Genomic DNA, 20,522 nt, shown 5'->3' with positions numbered 1-20,522 from the left:
CCTTTGAACAGCTGCCTGCTCACTCCTGAGATGTGTTTCACAAAAAACGTCGCTCTTAGTGTCATCTCCGTTACCGAGCAATGCCCGGTACGAGAGGTCCGCGAAAGCATGCCCCCACGGTCGACCTGCTTGGCAAGCGTCTCGAACAGATGGAGAGAATCAAGTGAGCGCAAAGGACTGAATGTTAATGTTTTTTGCTTCTTTCTTGTGTACAACACTCTTGATGTCTAAGCTTGGCCACAGACTTGACCATGCCAAAAATTCAAAGGGGATGTTTGCAGCCGATCTCACACACACATGGCTGATGTTGATTCCATTAATGGTTGCTTTTTAATTTGCATTGCATTGCGTCAGGTTGGGTTATAGACTTACCCTACACTTAAAATGTAAACCTACTAAAAGGTTTGTTGTTGGGCTTGATCTTTGAACTTCCACAATACCTCCTTCACTCATAAAGGCATAGTTCACCAAAAAAAAGAGAATTTGCCATTTATATACTTACCTTCCGGCCATCCGATATGTTGGTGACTTTTTCTACAGATGAACAATAGATAAAGATATAAACAATAACTCTGTGATTCATATAATGCCACTTTCCGCCACTAAGGGGGCGTGCACACCAAAGTGTTTAAAACGCCAGGCGGATGCCGACTGTAGGCGCTTGTCAGCTTTTTTTAGCTGAGCGCTTTGGTTGCTATGATAGTTCTGTTTTGTTAATCAGTCGTTGAACGATGCGACGGTTGCTTGTGATTGGACGCCTGAGTGAGCATTGACATTAACGTGGCTAATTCGTATGAATTCATACAAAGTTAATTGTGCAAAAATGTATAATTATCATAAAAAAACCTAACCCCAACATCATAGGGGTCAAGGCAAATCATACAAAATGAACGAATGTGGTCGTGCGAATGAATAAGAATTAGCCACCTCGTAAAATACGTACGAATTGCCATGAGTTAGCGTTGCTTCTTGTCGCGGTTTGCAAAGCTGCCTCTTAGTGCCACCTGTAGAGCGGGAGGGTTAAGGCCACTTTTTAGATATACATACACAGGAAGGACATACAGAAAGTGCCCTTTACACAAAATGATGTTTGTATGGGAAAAAAGGTTCTTTAGACTAAAGGGTAAGACTGAAATGGTTATTTTGGAAACCTTTTACTGAAAGTTCTTCTATGGCATCGCCATTAAGAACCCTTTAAACACCAACTGTTGAATGCTTTATTCTGATTGGTTGAGAAATGTTTCATAGGTGTTGATTATTTTTCTGTAAACCACACACTTGATCCTGTTAAATGCCTTAAAATAACCACCAGAGCAATGTTAACCGTGGTATAAACAAAATAATTGACTCCGGTCCTTTGAATTAATTGAAAATAATGCACACCGCATTACCACTTTGGCTGTGCATTATTTTCGTATATTTCAATGGCCCGTCGTCAGTTATTCCTTACTTGTTTATTAACTCTTTCCTCGGCATTGACAAATTATCTTGTCAATTAAGGGAAAACTATTGCATGAAAAAAAAATGTTTGTGATATTTTTTTTGGTTAATCTGTAATACTGCGAAGCAAAACATTATTTATTCATTTTACACTGCGTTTATGTTTTGATAATCATTTGGAATCTGATCTCTGAACAAAATTCCTCCACAAAAATGCAATTGTTTTAGGTTTTTTGCAAAAAATATAGGATAGATAGGATAAAAAAGTTTTTTGCCGTTTTTTTGTTTGTTTGTTGTTTATTGTTTGTTTGAAAGCAGAGGGTCTATTCTTTCATTTGATATATTTGTCTGTTTATAAATTTTTAGAAGAAAACTGTCCTGAAAGATTTATTGTGAAAATCACAATGCTGGAAGTAGGGCTGTCACAATGATTAACTAATTGTCTCATCGCAATTGTTTTACCTCGTCGCAATGATTTGAGATCACCGCAATGATTGCAAATCTTTCTAAAAACACAAGGGGGAGCTGCAATACCCGTATAAACGAAACTGTATCAAATGGTGCTCCTTTACTGACAGTGTAACGTAATGCATTACAATATGAACTACCAGGTAAACCATACATTTCAAAAACAGCAATTCCAAATTTGGGGAAGTAAATGATGCTATTCTTAAGGATCTGTAAGGAATTTATATTTTTGCAGGCACTACAGACATATGGTCCATATGACCTTAGTAGGATTGGCTACTATTTAAGGCCTGTTCTGAAATATTCCGATTTTGATTGCATTTTTATTTTTTAGTTATTATATATACTTTATTGTGTTTATCGTATATGAAGAATTTTCAGTTTTTGAAAGATTTATTCATTAAATAATTATGTGTTATTAATATTTAGTGTCAGGTTAACCCTTTTGTAAAGATTTAATTTAAATAAATCACAACAATGTGTGGAAATTATTTCATAAAGAAACAATAAAAAATATGAGAATTAAATGGCAAAGCAATAAACAGACAATTAATCCTCATAACCTTCAAAGCCATGAGCAGTTTTTTTTAACTTTTTGTGTTTTTTAAACACAATTTATTAAACAATTTACCGTCAGCCAAATTTCATAATTGTGACTCCCCTCGCTGGAAGGCAACTTTTGCAAATAAAGTCTGGCTGGGAATGGAGTACTTCGACTCGGCGCAGTAACACTCTCCCTCTCCCATTATGAGAGGGAGAAGGGGAGCGGTTTTTTCAGGCGAGTCGAAGTACTCCCAAAAGTGCTGTTCCGCCATACAATATAGTTCCTCTTTTAAATCCGCTTAGAAAAACGCTACGTTTCATTTTGTACCACCAAACTTGCTCGTATAACTACTCGTCTTAAATAGGAAAAACGTTGATGTGTTTGGTCACTTCTAACTTTATCTCTGAGTGGTACCATTGAATGAATGGGGCTAAGCTAAATGCTATCGAAGTGGCGCAGCGTGCCCCAGCGCTTACGTGCAGGCACTAAGATGATAGAGGGATGTATCAACTCTTCTTAGTTAAGGTAATAACATAGTTTAAAGTGCCCGTATTATGAAAAACTCACTTTTTCTGGGTTTTGGGGTGTTATTTTGTGTCTCTGATGCTCCCACACGCATACAAACTTGGAAAAAAATCCAACCATGCTGTTTTGGGTGAGATACAGGTTTCTGAATGTCCTCTGCCTTGAGTCTCAGATTGCGCGAGTTAAAACTCAGCTCCATTGTGACGTAACAAAAAGTTTCGTCACATTCAGTTTGAATTTTCCCGCCCACCACCCCACTCGCAGGTCTCCACCCACCAGGTAGCTAGAGAGCATAGAGCAGTCACTTGAATGAGACCCTCTGTGCTGTTATCATGTCTCATGGAAATAACAGCGCTATTTGGATATTATGGATTATACTCTCGCCTACTTTTAAAAACAAAGTTTTAACGCGTGATTATTGGAACCCGGAGTATCTTATATACAGTGTGTTACGACGCAAACAGTCCTCAGATTGTAGGCGATAAGACCTTCATGCGAAATCTGATGTAAACAACAGACTATGTATCTATATTTCACGGATTATACGCATTTGTGGAAAAAAAAAATGGTAATTGGATGTATTTTATTGGACTTTCATGGATAATTCACACATCTGAAACAGACTGGATTCGATTCGCGATCGCGTTGTATCATCACAAAAGGTACGTTAAGTCACGTTATATTTTGTATGTTGTCATCTTCTGTCACAAAATACTACATTTATGATGCTAGAGCTAAAAGCTTTTTGCCAAACTAACCGAGACCGTTCGCCCCGGCTTTTCTGACGAGGCGAGCCTCTAATAACTTTACGGTCCGCATAGATATATACACGGTCCGGACCTCCCGCTAGCTTCTAGCAATTAGCACGCGGTCCACAAGCAGTATACATCCCCCGCCGTGTCTTAATTTCTGTAATTTGCGAAAATAATGCGTTTGAAAATGTTTATAACAGGAATATGTTAGTATTGTCCAGGGAAAACGAGTGTATTGTTCAGACTGCTATATCACAATTTACGCTGGAATCTTTGTGTGTCATGATGAGTTTGACACACCGAGACCGGGCCTTTCCGCCCCGGCTTTTCTGACGAGGCTAACCCCCGAACGGTCCGGACCTCCCGCTAGCTTCTAGCAATTAGCACGCGGTCCACAAGCAGTATACATCCCCCGCCGGATCTTAATTTCTGTAATTTGCGAAAATAATGCGTTTGAAAATGTTTTATAATGGGAATATGTTAGCATTGTCCAGGGAAAACGAGTTTATTGTTGTGACTGCTAACGTAACATCACAATTTACTCTGGAATCATTGTGTGTCATGAGTTTCTTTTCCTGTAGTGTACTTATTAGTGATACTTTTCTGCATGATTTGTCTGTTGGCAACATAAACCGTTAATAATAATAATATATAAAATAATAACACATAATGGTCTGTACTGCTCACGATACCACTGAGCATGCGCACGGGCACATGACGTTAGTAGTGGGGCGTGATCAAAGGAGCAGTAGCTCATAAATATGTAAGCCTAGCTCAAAACGGCACAATCTGAACTGCCCTGAAACAGAGGCTACTAGAGATGGGTAACAATCTTTTCCTACAAGTTATTTCGAGCAAACAACTTTTGAAACATGCTTGATGGAACTCATACACCTATATAACTTGTGGAAAAGCAGTCATAAGATGGGCACTTTAATATAGAAAATGGATAGGCTATTCCTTTAAGCACATGATATTTCAGCACAAAAAACTTTAAATAATTAGCCAAGTACCAGGGTTGCCAGGTTTTCACAGCAAAACCGGCCAAACTTCCACCCAAAACTAGCCCAATGGTGTTTTGATGGAGGTTCTCGCGCTTCGTGGGTTAAATCTGCTAAAATTTGCATTACCTAAATATCCCATTATTAGATATGAAAAACAACCCATGGCAAAAATATTAACATCGCACAATTCTGCGGGAAAACCACGGACTTGGCAACCCTGCAAATCGATCACAATTCAGTCACTGCATTAACTGAAATAGTGCTGGAAAGTATTGTCACTGTTTTTTACAGACACATCTTATCTAATATAGTAAGATGTGTTATAGACAGATATTGATTTGTGTACGTCTATGCTTTCTGTCGACCAGTGTGCTCGATGCAGCAGTTATTCCTTTAGTGATGACCAAATGATGCATGTATCCACACAGGGTGTAGTCAAGCACACTTTCAGCATTTTAAGAGCCGATTTATCGCATTGATCGAGCGATGCTGCGCAGGCCTGCACGGTAAGTGAGTGGATTCACCCCAGTATTTTAAACAGCTAATCGACACATAAGAAATTCAGCTGATTATTCTGCACTTTGCCAAAACTTCATATTGTTCAATTACACTTTTAGTTATTAACCTGCAATTCTCTATAAAAGAATGCTTAAAACTCCAAGCTATTGTTTTCTATTACTGTCCCCTGGATGTGTTTTAAAATGAAACTACCTATATGCATGTTTTAATAGCAGGTGCTGAAAGAAAGAGAGAGAGAGAGAGAGAGAGAGAGAGAGAGAGAGAGAGAGAGAGAGAGAGAGAGAGAGAGAGGGGGGGGGGATGATAAGTGCATGAAAAGTGGCATTTGAGTGGCGTTGATTTTAATGCCTTCTAGAAGACATTTGGTGGCAGTTCCCTTATGAGGTGTCTGTAATAGTTTGTGAGAGCTCACACTGTAAACAAGAGCAGCGTATCCTTGTGCAGCGATGGGCATCTCCCAGGAGAGAGCTGATTGAATCTCTGTCCCCTGCCAACGAACAGGCTCGCCCATGTTCGCAGCTGACATGTGGCACACAGCTTGCCCGTTCTATTCTCCAAATGAAATTATTTCCAGGACTTTGGACATCATTTTTTTCACCCCATAAGTTCCGCCGTAACTTTATAAAGTCTGTTTGTTTAGTAATGTAGAGACTCTAGACATTTTGAGATGGGTGGCACTGGCGCCACTAAGTTGTACAGCTGGTGGCACTGGGCCTCAGTTTGGTGGCACCTGTCACTGGGTGGTGTGAAAACAAATAAAGAAACACTAAAACTAAGTCCAAACATGTTTAATGCATGAATAAATTCATTATCAATACAGATAATTGTCTTCTTTATATACATCAAATATTTTTTTTTTACTTTACCATACTCTTAACATATATTTGCCTTTTACTGTAAACCCTTAAAAGGTACTTTCTTTAGCTTCTTCCAACGTGTGCATCAGCCAATCAAATCACCTTATGCAAATAACCTAGTGCGAGCCAGCCAATTACGTTTATGCTAGACCAAGCATGTGCTGCGGCCACTGTGATTTGCTGTTTGTCACGCTTTAAACACGCTTTCCGTCAAGCTTTAACGCTTTGCCCCGTCACGAGAATTCGTACTTATTTACAGAGTTGGCTAATTCGTATCAATTCGTACAAAGTTACGAATTAATAAAACGTTCGAGTGTCTTAAATAAACAATAACGAAACCCCACCCCTAACCCCAACTTCACAGGGGTCAAGGAAAATCAAACAAAAATGTATGAATGTGCTCATATAAATTAATTCGAATTAGACACCTTATAAAATCTATACGAATTGCCATGAAATTGCGTCAGTCCTTGTTTCTCACATTTTCATTGTTTTATCATCAGTGTTGTTATGTGTTGTTGTGGAATTCTCATTGCCGTGGATTTTGTCCCATGGATGACATAATAAATAATCCTATAAGGATTGTAATTACAAAACGGATAAAAGGTATAGAACCATAGAAGGCATATGATTGTGCCATTTTCATCTCAAGACAGGTAAAAAATAAATAGTATATAGTGAAATATTACTTAAGACATAAATGCGTTCTATCTAAATCTAAAATCAATACACAGATGTCATTCTTACATAAGTGTTTACATTTTTTAAAGACGTGATTCTACAAATTGTTTCATTGGATTAAATAAAACGAGTTTATGTTTCTTTGTGTCGTTTTGTCAATGAGGAAAAATGCTTTCCTTCTAAAGTCACATTAAAGATAAATCTCAGTTTGCGGTTTGTTGGTCACTACTGACAACATCTAAAATTGTATTTTGAATTTTAAACACTAAACGTGTTAAAGAAAAGCATAGATTAAAATAAAGGCTAATGTGCGACTCAGTGAGTCCAGTATAACTCCACATTCATCCTTTATTTTGCATAAATTTAAAATATCTGTGTAACAAAAGCGTTCATCCCGCAAATCGTATTTTTTCCCAATCTGGTGGAAATGTACTGGCTGTCTGAATAATAATGCAATCAAATCCCTGCTATGTCAAAGCGTATGTAAATTGCGGGTCAGTGTCTGTATTACGGGTTTATTTTGTATATACTACAGGCAAAGCCGTTTCCCACCGTGACATTTCCTGACTCTCTGCATCGTCTGTTCTCGTTTTCGTCAAGATGTGGCACAGGCCTTGTAAACATTTACATAATACTTGAATGAATGATGTATTTACTTAGCGACTATCCAACGAGGGATTCAAACTCTTTCTAGCATGCTGGCGAAACAACAAAATGGAGATAACGCTGGCGTTTTGCAAGCATGCATACCAATTTAGCCGAGCCAACGGGGACATCTGTAGATCATTAAACTGAAATCACGCTTCTCGCGCTTGTGTGATGACTCGAGGCTTTCTCTAATATTCTCCGAGTTGATAATAGCACAGTTCAGATATTTAAGTCTCTTTAAGCACCATCAAACCCGGCGCAGGAGTATGTAGTGAAGTTGTTTTTGATGAATAAAGATACTGAAATAAAACTAGGACGAAACGTATTAAATTATACAAATGTCTGATGAAATGTTTAAACGGTGAAAACTTACTATATCAGTTTTGTCTTTAAGGAATTTTAAAGGGGACGTACTGTGCATCTTACTAGCCTTTCTGACCATTAGTATACAGAATTTGGCTACTGTCAATTTAAGATGTCCTAGGTTACGATTGGCTAACCCTTACAACCCTGCCATTGGAAGCTTCATGCATAAAACTGATGTGTTAACGTAAACAACCATCTGTTAGCATACTTGGTTGGTTATGATTTCATTAACCATATAATGATTTTCAAATGAGCATTTTTTTATAAATTGGTTCTGGTGGACTGGGAAGAGACATTTGCGATGGATACATTGTAAAATGTTCCTAAAGTTTTGTTTTTGTTTTGTTTTTGTTTATCCAGCTACTATACACTCACCTAAAGGATTATTAGGAACACCATACAAATACTGTGTTTGACCCACTTTCACCTTCAGAACTGCCTTGATTCTACATGGCATTGAGTCAACATGGTGCTGAAAGCATTCTTTAGAAATGTTGGCCCATATTGATAGGATAGCATCTTGCAGTTGATGGAGATTTTAATGGTGATGAGTGGTACCCGGTGGGGTCTTCTGCTGTTGTAGCCCATCCGCCTCAAGGTTGTGCGCGTTGTGGCTTCACAAATGCTTTGCTGCATACCTCGGTTGTAACGAGATGTTATTTCAGTCAAAGTTGTTCTTCTATTAGCTTGAATCAGTCGGCCCATTCTTCTCTGACCTCTAGCATCAACAAAGCATTTTCGCCCACAGGACTGCAGCATACTGGATGTTTTTCCCTTTTCACACCATTCTTTGTAAACCCTAGAAATGGTTGTGCGTGAAAATCCCAGTAACTGAGCAGTTTGTGAAATACTCAGACCGGCCCGTCTGGCACCAACAACCATGCCACGCTCAAAATTGCTTAAATCACCTTTCTTTCCCATTCTGACATTCAGTTTGTAGTTCAGGAGATTGTCTTGACCAGGACCACACCCTTAAATGCATTGAAGCAACTGCCATGTGATTGGTTGATTAGATAATTGCATTAATGAGAAATTGAACAGGTGTTCCCAATAATCCTTTAGGTGAGTGTACTGTAACCCCACTCCTAATACACTGTAAAAATGATATCATATCAAATATATTTTTATGTTACTTTAACTTGACAATTTAAGCTCGGGCCCACAAAAAAAACAGCTGGGTGCACCAGAAAACACATCATCTGCGTCGTACGTCATCCACGTCACTGCAGTCACGTGACTTTAGTCTCGCGCATGCACTTCACAACAGACACGGAAGAGAAGACTATACTAAATAAAGTTGTAATTTTTGTTAGTTTTGGACCAAAATTTATTTTTGATGCTTCAACACATTCTAACTGACCCACTGATGTTCCTATGGTGCCAACAGATGTTTTTTTATTAAGCAGTCACATGACACTTTTGGCACATAAACCACAACCAAGGTCTTCTAGACTTGTTACAGAAACTTCCATTTTTCTATCAATGCACAAGCCTGTAGAAGCAGGTACATTTGCAATAAAATGTGCCTGCACGGCTATGCCAAGTGGTCAGTCGCAGACCCTTCAGCTGTCTGTTGTTTATCTAATCCCCAGAGTCTCCATGTTTCAGCCTTCAGCCACAGAAGCTAATCCTTCTGGCAGCCATTGATTGTTTTCAATACATACAGTGAATTACAAGTGATGCTTGAGTAATTGAAATGGCAGGTGATTGTGTCCTAGCAACCCGCGGCAAATGAGCCACACAGGATGCAGATCTTTTCAAACATGCCGATGGGTTTATAGAACAGAAGTATAGATTTCTCTCTTTCTCGTTCATTCCTTCATCTTTTCGCTCTCTACGGGTCTTTACAGGTTCTCTGCCTTTCTTATATATTTCTTATATTTTATTATTTGTTTTGTTTCATAACTTTATCGCTGTTTAATTTTAAATCTATTGATCAAGATATTTAATGGCTGGTTCCCACTGTGACAACTTGCCCCATATCGTGTCACTACAATGATCAATGCATGTTTAGTGAGTTTAGCTGTATTTTCTATTCTTGGTCATATAGTGTAAATATTTAAAGGGATAGTTCACGCAAAAATGTAAATTCTGTCATTATTTACTCCACTTTATGTTGTTACAACCTGTAAATATTTATTTGATCTGATGCACATGAAGGAAGATATTTTTAGGAATATTTGTTACCAAGCCGATCATGAGCCACATTCACTTCCACAGTATTCCTTATTCCTACTATGAAAGTACTTAGGGCTCATGATCAGAGTAAATGATAACAGAATTTTGGGTTGAACTGTCTCTTTAAGCCTGGAGTATAATCTGTTTGTGTGCGCGAACGTACAGTTACAAAAATCTGGCAGTGCACGTACAGTGTATGCGGACCCTCGGGTGTGCGTAAAAACTATACTATACTTCTAGCTTTATTCTGCCTACACTGTGTTATTTAGATCAGTGGAGATGTGTGCTGTTGTGTATGATTGAGTGCTGAGACTGCCCTGCTGTCTGTCAGACAGATGCATGGACTTCACCAAACCGTGCGGCACAGAAATGAGCACGACTCTCGCTCTCAGCGGCCACTTAACGTAATTGAAAGCAAACCTGAATCAGTACACAAAGTCTGTGCTTTCAGAGACGAAACAAGCTCATCAAGTCAGAAACTAGCATCTTTGCCACACTCCTCACATGCCATATTGCTTGCGTTGTTGTTTACGAGTCGTGCCCCGGTTCTTTAAACCTGATCATTACGATCAATTGTGTTGTGTGACATCAAAGCGTTATAGACACGTGTGTATGCGGTAACGCTATGGAGGCAAATAAGGATCTTGTCCTTCCTTGGGTCCAGTCCTACTGTCAATCATCAAAATTATTTCTCATTTATCCATCAGCCTTCTGAAAGTTCATAAAATACCTGAACAGAATTTTTTGGGGGAGGGGGGTGCAAATGCAACTAATTTTGAACTACTTCATCCAAACATAAAATATATAACGTCCGGCTCCAGTTTTGCATTTTACAGCCAAATATGAAATAGAAATAGATGTCGGCCCAATGCACGCACATTTGGGTTAAAAAATGTAAATACTGATAGAAAATGTGCAACACAAAAGCATCATTATGAAGTTAAAAGAAAGGTCAATGCTTATGTCGATCTTTATAACTCTGTTATTAAGTGGATTTTGACCTTACATATAAAAAAAATACTTTAGTATAGTAAAACTTCTCTATAGTATTTTTGTATGTATAAAACAAATGTGTTCCTGTATAGCTCAGTGGTAGAGCATTGCGTTAGCAGCGCAAAAGTCATGGGATCAAACCCAGGGAACACTTAGTTGATAAAAATGAATACCTTGTAATGGACTGTAAGTTGGAATCTGCCAAATGTGTACAATATAATACACTGCATTGTTTATTAATCGATAAGGGTTTGCTTAACTTATTCGCCGCAAGCCTTTTTTTTGTAAGTTGCCCAGGATTTTTTAATATATATATATATATATATATATAATTAAACATACAAATATATAAAATAAAGGAAAATACCCTCTGCTTTCAAGCAAACAATAAACAAACAAAACGGGGAAAAAAAGTTTCATCCTATCTATATTTTTATCTCTGTTTATAAACTTTTAAATATGGATATTGTTCTTCAAAAATATTTTTTTAGCAAAGAAGCTGAAATAATTGCGGTTTTGTAAAGATATTTTGTTAGAGATCAGAATCAGAACGACTATCAAAACATAAACGCAGTGAAAATGAATAAATCATTTTTTGCTTCAGGTTTTTTATGAATTAGGGAAGTGCTAGTCTAGTGGATACTCGCGGTATTACCAACCTGATCTCATGAATTTCCGTGGCATAGTCACGGAATTTTGTGCTCATTTTTCCGTGGCATTCTCAAGGATCTCCGCATTTTTCCGTGGCCATGCTACGGACTGTCTTTTTCCGTGGCATTCTCACGGATTGGTTACTCAACTGTTTTGTCCTATTTTCTTACCATTTTCGCTTCGGTTTAGGGTTAGATTTACATGAAATGACATCCCTACCCAAAACCAACTCTAACCCCAACGCCAGGCGACAATTGTTTAAAGTTTAGAAAATATAAAAGAATAAATCAGAAAAAATAGTATAAACCAATAGTTAAAGTGACATACTAATGCAAACACCAAATCTAACCCTAAACCAAAGCGAAAATGGTTTGAAAATAGGAAAAAGCAGTTGAGTAACCAATCCGTGAGAATGCCACGGAAAAAGACAGTCCGTAGCAGGGCCACGGAAAAATGCGGAGATCCGTGAGAATGCCACGGAAAAATGAGCACAAAATTCCGTGACTATCCAACGGAACTTTGTGAGATCATGTTGGGTATTACAGATAACCCTAAAACCTTATCAGTAACACCTTTTTTTTAATGCAAATGTTTTCTCTTAACTCTTTCCCATGCTGTTGACGAGTTATCTCGTCAATTAAGCGAAAACGCTTCCCTTCCAATGACGAGAATTTCCGGCTTTCCGCAATAGAATGCCTCACGTGTAAGAGAAAGAACTCCGTGTATGTTTTAAAGATCGCTCTGCATCTGATCTTGATCAAAAGGCCTTCGCAAAAATTTTATTATCTCAGCTTTTTTGCTCAAAATGTTGTGTTTTTGAAGAAACCTACCCATATTTGAGAGGTGAAGGAGAACTAATGAAGTTAGGATAAAACATTTTTTTTTTGAAAGCAGAGGGTCTGTTCTTTCATTTGATATATTGTATGTTTATATATTTAACTTTTGAACTTTTTTTGGAAGGCATTAAACTTTTGTGAAAATCATAAAAATGCTGGCTGGCAACTTTAAAAAAAAATGCTGGCGGGGAAAGAGTTAAATGATGAGATATCTCGTTTACGGGCAGGGAAAGAGTTAATAGTTACTGACTGTGTCAAATCGAGTTTACAACAGATATTTACACTAGGTCAGGGACGATAAATCGTCCGATTCTGCTTGCTATGCTTTTCAATGAATTACGGTAAAATGCCGCAACATCTAAAAGCCAGAGGGCGCTCTCGTGCAGAAATTCAATATGCGCAGCAGAAGAAGTACCATTTACACATGCAGCTCCATGAGATGCCTATAAGCATATTTATATCGCTATTCATAAAACATTTTCAGGCATTTTCATGATAATAAAGAATATGTATAATGATTATGTTTGACGAGCGTTGCTTTTTCAAATGCATATTATAAACGACTCAAACTCACAGTGAATTTAGATAAGGTAAGGACTTCTTACTGATCAAAGAGCCAAATACATGAAAGAGCTGTGCATATCAGACAGGCATTATTAGTATGAATCACGATTAATCGTCCCAGCCCTAGTTTACGCTAGGTATTTTTAAACATAAACGTTTAATGACTTCGCAAATTTGTTTAATTTCCTTTTAAAGAGCTGTTAGAATATTCAAGGCCACATTAACCTCAATCAAATGCCCTGTATACTGTGTATGCAAATGAGAAACAGGTGCTCCATCAACAATAAAGACAGTAATATCCCCGCTTGTTATGTGTCCCGAATTTGGATACCCAATAGAAAGCGCAATAATAAAGAAGTTACGTGCACCTGTTTCTGCCCTGACAACTGCAAAACAAATTGGTTCATTTTGCAAGTCAAGAGGACGTGATTTGTTTGCGAAAGGGACGCGTCTCACGAGAGGGCTCCCGTCTTTCACCTACAGCATCATCTCATCTCTTCCATATAATGAAGAGGGAAAAACACAATATTGTGCTTCACATTGTGGCACACCAGATGTTATTTTTCCCTTTAATTTCCACCCAGGGCAGAGAAAATGATAAACATGCGCGCATCAAGCGAGGTGAGGACGGGTGGAATCAGATTGCCGGTCACATGCGCTTTCTCTGTGGATCCCTGTGGTTTTGATCTGATTAGTGTGACTGGGCTTTATGTTTACTGTCAATCAAAACGCTCAGCGAGCCGGAGGTCAACGTGTCCTTTGGTGAATGAAGCAACAGGCGTTTTTATTCTCCCTGATTTTATATCGTACTGATGACTTAATAGCACTTTATTGTGCTTTAATAGCTTCGTTTCGTTCATTCTACAGTTGCAGCGAGGATGACGAGCCACCCTGCGCAGAAGAGATCCAGTACTCGTCCTGCAGCGACCTGTTCGGTGCCAACGATCTGGACGCGGAGGTGAACGCTAACGCATCCAGCGTAGAAGAGGATGAAGGTGATGCTGAGGTCTGCAAAAAGGGGCGGCGGCTTACTGACAGGAAATCTCACCTCCTTCCTCACTTCCTGCAGCAAGATGCCCTGGAAACTTTAGGCATCAGGAGTGGACAGTGTAATAACATGGACATCAGTAACCGATACTTTTATTAGGAACCTCTTGTTTGTCTTTTCTGTTGTTTATATTTTATATTAAAGTAGTGTCTTGAGTGTTACTGTAGCTTAGCCTGAAACAGTTCACTTAGAAACTCGATAACACTTTCTATGAAGCCTGCATTATTTGGTTATTATATCATAATACAATATTATATTTTTATAATGTATTAAATATTTTGGGGGCTGATACCGATACCGATTTAAACAGACAACTTCTGGCCGATACCGATATTAAACACTTGTATACAATACTATACAGTTGGTCTATTTGCTAGTTTATTTCTGCATCAAATTATTTTTACTGAACATGGATTTGATCTAATTAACATTCAACTGACCAACATTATAAGAGAGGCACAAATTAAGCTAAAACAAATATAATAAGACAGCATGACAACCTTCAAAGGTGGTTTTGCTATTCAGCATTTATTTTATTAACAACATTAACTTGTTTTTTTACATATAATGGATTTCTTTATGCAGTTAATTAATAAACAATCGGTATCGGCCTTTCTCATGCCATTGCCGATATGCCGATGGTTTAAAATTCATAAAAAATCGGCCGATAAATATCGGCGGCCGATACATCGGTGCATCACTAGTATTATACACTGTCAGAAAAAAATGGTCCCTAGCTGTCACTGAGGCGGTACCCTTTCAAAAAGTACCCCTTTGCATCTAAAGAGTTCATAAAAGGACCTCATAGGTACATATTAGTACCAATGTACACGGGTCAATGAAGTGACATTAATTGTTTTGTGTCCGTATGGTTCATTTAATATAAAAGGGTTAAAATTTTCAAAATGAATTTGCAGATTACTTGCATACATTCTCTTTGTGGAGGACTAGAAGTCTAAAATTTCTGGTTTTATTTCATATTGAAAGAATATTTGGGAAATATTTGCAAAAATGTCATTGTGGTATAACCGGTCTGTGTCAGTTGGTGTAACTAGTATTTTTTAAATGAAAATATAAATATATTCATAAAAATGTGGAATAAATGAATATAATCATCTAGTTTAGTGTAACATAATTTTTTTTACATACACTTGTCAAAGATTATTTAGAAAACAGAGCTGTTTTTAGCATATGTCCAGACAAATATTACAAAAACGCATACAAATTTACATTTAGCAATAACTAATAAAATGTATATTCATGTGATATTTTAAAAATATTTGATAATGATTATGCTTACATGCCATCAAGGTGGATAAAATATTTAATATTTCTCATTCTTTGGCGCAATTGGCGGTTACACCGTTTGACATTTTCATGTCCATTCGGTCTTAACTTTCATAAAAATGGTGCAAATGTAATAAAATCAACATAAATACACTATGTACATTGAAATATTCCTGCCACATGCTTCTTTAAAGATTTTTGAATTTCTCATCTTGCCAAACCGTTTTTGTCACTGATCCACACATATTAGGACCTCTTTTAAATTTGCTGTACTGCCCCATTGACAGCCAGGACAATTTTTTTGGACGATTTTTTCTGGCACTGTAGGTTTCATATCTTTATCTAGTACATCTGTTTCACGAGTTCGAATTAACATGTAATCGATAGGGAATGAGATAAAGCCTTTTTTGGCATGCTGTCCGAGGGACAGGCTCAGAGTTCGAAAATTTATCCCCAACGCAGAGTGCTCCCCCCTCTTTAACTGGGATTGATGAAACTAGATGAGAGTGAGGAGATGGGGTGGAGGAGGGATGCTGCAAAAAACTGTCACGGGACAGAGATGAGGGACTGCTATTTATAGGCCCCTCTTCATGCTGATTGGTTGGATCACATGACCATGCTTCTCCCGAACTTAGTTAAAAAATAATTCATATAATGATTGGTCTGATACCGCTTAAAGTGACAAATGCAAATTCGTCTTATAAACATTATGACCACAACATAATGCTGTTACAATTATTTGCATTATAAATATATAAAAGTATTATGAGCATTATAAATATGGACTTCATAGAAAGTGTTACTGAAAATACTTTCATCATTTACTCATCACTTGTTCAAGCCAGTATGACTTTATTTCTAAGCGAACATAATTTAATTAATAACTTATTGAGTTGGTGGATGATTCAGTACTATGGTACATTATTACTTGCTTAATAAAGCACATAATAAGGAGTGGCAGCTCAAAAGTGCATGCGGCCCGCTGATCATTTCAATCAGCAAGGAATAATTGACGACATGCCGTTGAATTATTCGAAAATAATGCACACCTATGCGGCACAATGTAAAGCTTATACCACCGTTACCACAAAAATTGCTCTGGTGGTTATTTTTAAGACATTTTGCAGGTTAGGTGTGCGTTTTACAACCAAGGGACATTTTTCAACCAATCAGAATAGAGCATTCAACAGCCCTGTGGTATAATAAGCACATAATCTAATATTTTGTAGTTCTGAAGAGAAAATCATTTGGTTTTTGAACAACAAAAGTAAACGATGAGCGACTGTTTGGTTAAACTGTTTATTTAAGCTTTATACCGAAATATTTAGATAGAGCAAGAATCAATGAATGTGAGATGAGATTTTATCCGTCACCCGTAGTCTTTGCGAATCTAAGCTACTTAATGTTTAGAGCAACACTTGAATAATAATTCACTTTTGTGTAGTCATACGAAAAGCAAATGGTTTGGTCTTTGCAGTGTCTCATGTATCTTAATTTTTTTTTTACCCTACTCCCAGACTAAAATGCATATTTAATCTGCCTTAATTTAAAAACACCTTGCACTGACACATATTTATAACATATAGTAGTGACATTGTTGTGTTTCAAGATGCACACCAGTAATGTTTTTGTAAAATGACTTAAATGTCCTAATTCTGGATTAATCTGGGAAATCATCCCCTTAAATGTGTTTGTTTACGACTGTTCTTACTGTAAACCGTAGTAGTACAGACAGGTACAGTAGCTTACCGGAGTAATTCAAGTATGCCTGCTATATAACAGGGTTTTTATCGTAAATATGATAGCACTGCAGATAAAGTTTACTTTAAATGTTTATTATGTTAGCAGTTAGTTAATATTTATATTTTTAGTATGTTTTATTTTTCAGTGTTGAGGTGATAAAACTGTTATAGATATTTTAACTATGAATTTGTTTATATACAGTGGGGTCCAAGTTTAAGATCACTTGTGAAAATCCTACTATTTTAATGTTTTATCTGTCTGTCTGTCTGTCTGTCTATATGCAGTGTATGTATGTATTTATATGCAATACATACATGTATACATATAAATAATTGATTTGGAAAAATAAAGCCATTTTCACTGTAATACTGATTTATTACTTCATATTACAAAACTGCCAAGACAAGCAGTGTTGACAAGGGTGGTCCATTTTAGAGCACTTATTGAAACATCATTAAGAGACGCTGTATTTAACATAATACAGTCTATGAAAAGTTATTTGTGGTTGTAGTCTTTTGTTGATTTGCTTTTTTCAAATTCGATTAAGTCTTTGATATTGGGTTTCTGTGAAGAAATTGGTTTTACAAGAGCAAAGTGTGCACTTGTAAACCTTGGAGCGTTCGCTACAACCTAATGTGAGATATATTGAGTTATTCTGACAAACACAATCTTTGGTTAGGAGAGAAGCTACAGTACAACACTAACTCATATCAACCCATGTTTAAACTAATGAACCAACCAAAAGAAAGCAATGAGATGCTGACAGGTTTAGTTCAAAGGAAAACCTGGCATTGCAGTTTCATTTTCTGCAAAAAATTAAGAGCCAAAAATATGCAAATTTATCTTTTTTGTATGCTTTTCCATTCATAACATAATTTAGTTATTAAGGTATGTTATATTAATTTAAATTTATATATTTATTTACAACTAAGGGCATTGTTCAGGGGATTATTTTAACCCTTTATTTGAGACTATATTGATACAGCAGCGTAGTTCCTATATATGTAATTATTTCTTAAAAATAGTTGAAATTGCCAATATTAAATCTTCTTAGTTTAGTCCACTATATGCAGTTGGTGCTAGCATGTTTATAACTCACTGCGACTGAGTGCTATTGAAAGGATCTGTCGACTTTTTTCTCATGTTATTATCGCTCTGTAATATCATTGGTGAGGCGCCGTCCACGCCAGAAAAATAATATTTCTCCACATTATCTGCTGATGGGTGCTGTCAGGTGCTGAAGTGATTCAGACAACCTTAATTCACCTACAGTCAAGCTGACTCACTACAGACAGAGGCGAGAACAGAGAAGATCTGAGGAGCGTCCACATTGCTGCATGTGAGCAAAAAAGTTTAAAAAAAGAGTAGACTTATTTGTTTTTATAAAGCATGTGTGTTCCTAATGTTTAGGAATACGTATGATATGTAAACTACAGTTAATATGTGGTTGTTATATACCATATGTACATTTACATGTATGCATTTGGTAAACGCTTTTATCCAAGTGACATTTACATCAGTAGGAACTGAATCCACAACCTTTGTGCTGCTAACGCAATGCTTACCAATGGAGTTACAGTAACACACATATAGTATGTACGTTTAGGGCTGGGCAGGTATACAGGATCAAGGTTTGGTATATTTCGGCATTTGCTATATATCTGTATTTTTCCCAGTGGGATACGGGATGAGACATAGACAGCAGAAGACTCAGAAGTCAGCTGTTCCAGTGCTGATCTAGTTTAGATCTGGCCCAGAGTTGTCTGTATTTTGGTATGATCTTATGGCCCTATTTCTTTGCAACATATTTTTTACTTATGTCAGACGTAAGCTTTCCAATTGGCTTGGATGTTTTGCAACTGTATTTTTACAATCAAGGATGAAATCCAGTACGCTGTCTTAAAGGGACACTACTTTTTGAAAATATGCTCATTTTCCAGCTCCCCTAGAGTTAAACAATTGATTTCTATTGTTTTGGAATCCATTCAGCTGATTTCCGGGTCTGGCGCTACCACTTTAAGCATAGCTTAGCACAATCCATTGAATCTGATTAGACCATTAGCATCACGTTTAAAAATAACCAATGAGTTTTGATATTTTTCCTATTTAAAACTTGACTCTTCTGTAGTTACATCGTGTACTAAGACCGACAGGAAAATTAAAAGTTGTGATTTTCTAGGCAGATATGGCTAGGAACTATACTCTCATTCTGGCGTAATGGCGCATTCACACAGGGCGTAAGCGGAAAGGCTTGTCTGAAGCGTGGCCAACAGCCAATCACAGTGGCCGCTACACATGCTCCGTGCCTAGCTTATTTGCATAAGGCGATCTGATTGGCTGACGCACGCATTGCCGCTTGAAAAGTTGAGAAATGTTCAACTTCTGCCGCGAGCAACGGCACTGACGCGGTGCTGACGGATCCACAATTCAGTTCGGCAACGCATGACATCACCCATTAAAAGTGAATGGGAAGCGTTAACGCTGACGCCCGTGTGAATGCGCCGTAATAATTAAGGACTTTGCTGCTGTAACATGGCTGCAGGAGGCGCAATGATATTACGCAGTGAACGAAAATAGTATGCTCTCCTATTGAAAGTTAACAGGGGGACTATTTTCGGTCGCTGCGTAATATCATTGCGCCTCCTGCACCCATGGTACAGCAGCAAAGTTCTTAATTATTACGCCAGAATGAGAGTATAGTTCCTAGCCATATCGGCCTAAAAAAAAATCTATATTTTTTTTATTTTCCGTCGGTCTTAGCACATGATGTAACAGCAGAAGGCTCAAGTTTTAAATAGGGAAAAATATCAAAACTCTTTGGTCATTTTTTAGCGTGATGCTAATGGTCTAATCAGATTCAATGGATTATGCTAAGCTATGCTAAAAGTGCTAGCACCAGACCCGGAGATCAGCTGAATGGATTCCAAAACGGTAAAACTCAATTGTTTAACTTTAGGGGAGCTGAAAATAAGCCAATTTCATTCATGATAAGCATTTTGGTCAATATCGCATGTATAATATTTACCTTACATGGCACAGCATGATGCTTGTTTGATTCACAGATACTTCCAAACTTGCACTCACATTGGGTAAACAGTTGCATTGATCCTAGTTGTTACACACTTTACTGTGTTTTATCACGGACACAACACCATACTATTAGTCACCCCTCAGCATCCAATCGTAACTATTCATGTTCTAGTTTTGCATCGAAAACAATTACTAAGCAAATGACCACAACAAATGAATAAAAACATCCACTAGCAAGAATCGAATGCACCTAACACGACTTCGTAAACAACGCTGCGTCAATAGAATAATAACGAGAAGGATAACAGCACTCTCTGAATAAAGCGACTGTGCGTAATGACTCCATTTTCATTCTATCTCTCTGGGGCATTTAGGTCTCAATCTAGGG

General features: G+C 37.4%; 1 protein-coding gene across 4 annotated transcripts in view; it reads left to right on the top strand.

Annotated features, from left to right (window-relative positions):
• Positions 1 to 17,525, top strand: part of agbl1 (AGBL carboxypeptidase 1) — a 286,400-nt gene extending 268,875 nt beyond the window's left edge. For all 4 annotated transcript variants that reach the window (XM_065291580.2, XM_065291581.2, XM_073813242.1 and 1 more), the window contains one exon: positions 13,894 to 17,525. In XM_065291580.2, coding sequence (XP_065147652.1) covers positions 13,894 to 14,173 — 280 coding nt within the window. In that variant the 3' untranslated portion in view covers positions 14,174 to 17,525. The remainder of the gene's footprint in view (positions 1 to 13,893) is intronic.
• The last annotated feature ends 2,997 nt before the right edge of the window (positions 17,526 to 20,522 follow it).

This window comes from Paramisgurnus dabryanus, chromosome 23, assembly GCF_030506205.2.
Source record: "Paramisgurnus dabryanus chromosome 23, PD_genome_1.1, whole genome shotgun sequence".
Lineage (NCBI taxonomy): Eukaryota > Metazoa > Chordata > Actinopteri > Cypriniformes > Cobitidae > Paramisgurnus > Paramisgurnus dabryanus.
This window is presented reverse-complemented; position numbering and strand designations above follow the sequence as displayed.